The 224-nt window shown below is 49.1% G+C and overlaps 1 protein-coding gene across 1 annotated transcript in view; it reads left to right on the forward strand.

Annotated features, from left to right (window-relative positions):
* LOC119590722 overlaps positions 1-224 on the forward strand; it is a gene marked incomplete at its 5' end in the record, with an annotated part of 9,066 nt that overhangs the window by 3,355 nt on the left and 5,487 nt on the right. Inside the window, 1 exon segment of the mRNA XM_037939410.1 lies at positions 55-153. Within this exon segment, the coding sequence (XP_037795338.1) occupies positions 55-153 (99 nt within the window).

The raw sequence follows: 224 nt of genomic DNA on the forward strand, positions 1-224 counted from the left end.
GGTTTTGGTAGAGAAGGATATTTTTAATTTTTCTCCTTTATCACCCTTCTACAGCTGTTCCGCAGTCTAAGGTCTGGAAGCCGAAGAAACCTCCTCGGCCCAGCCTGTGCGAGGCTTCCCAACGAGACTTGGAAAAGGACCAGACCCTGTGTGGTGAGTTGATTTCCCTCTGATTTCAATGCTCGGTCTCTGGCTGTTTCGGTCTCCCTGTCTCTACATTTCCT

The sequence above is a fragment of the Penaeus monodon genome, chromosome 27, assembly GCF_015228065.2.
Source record: "Penaeus monodon isolate SGIC_2016 chromosome 27, NSTDA_Pmon_1, whole genome shotgun sequence".
Classification (NCBI taxonomy): domain Eukaryota; kingdom Metazoa; phylum Arthropoda; class Malacostraca; order Decapoda; family Penaeidae; genus Penaeus; species Penaeus monodon.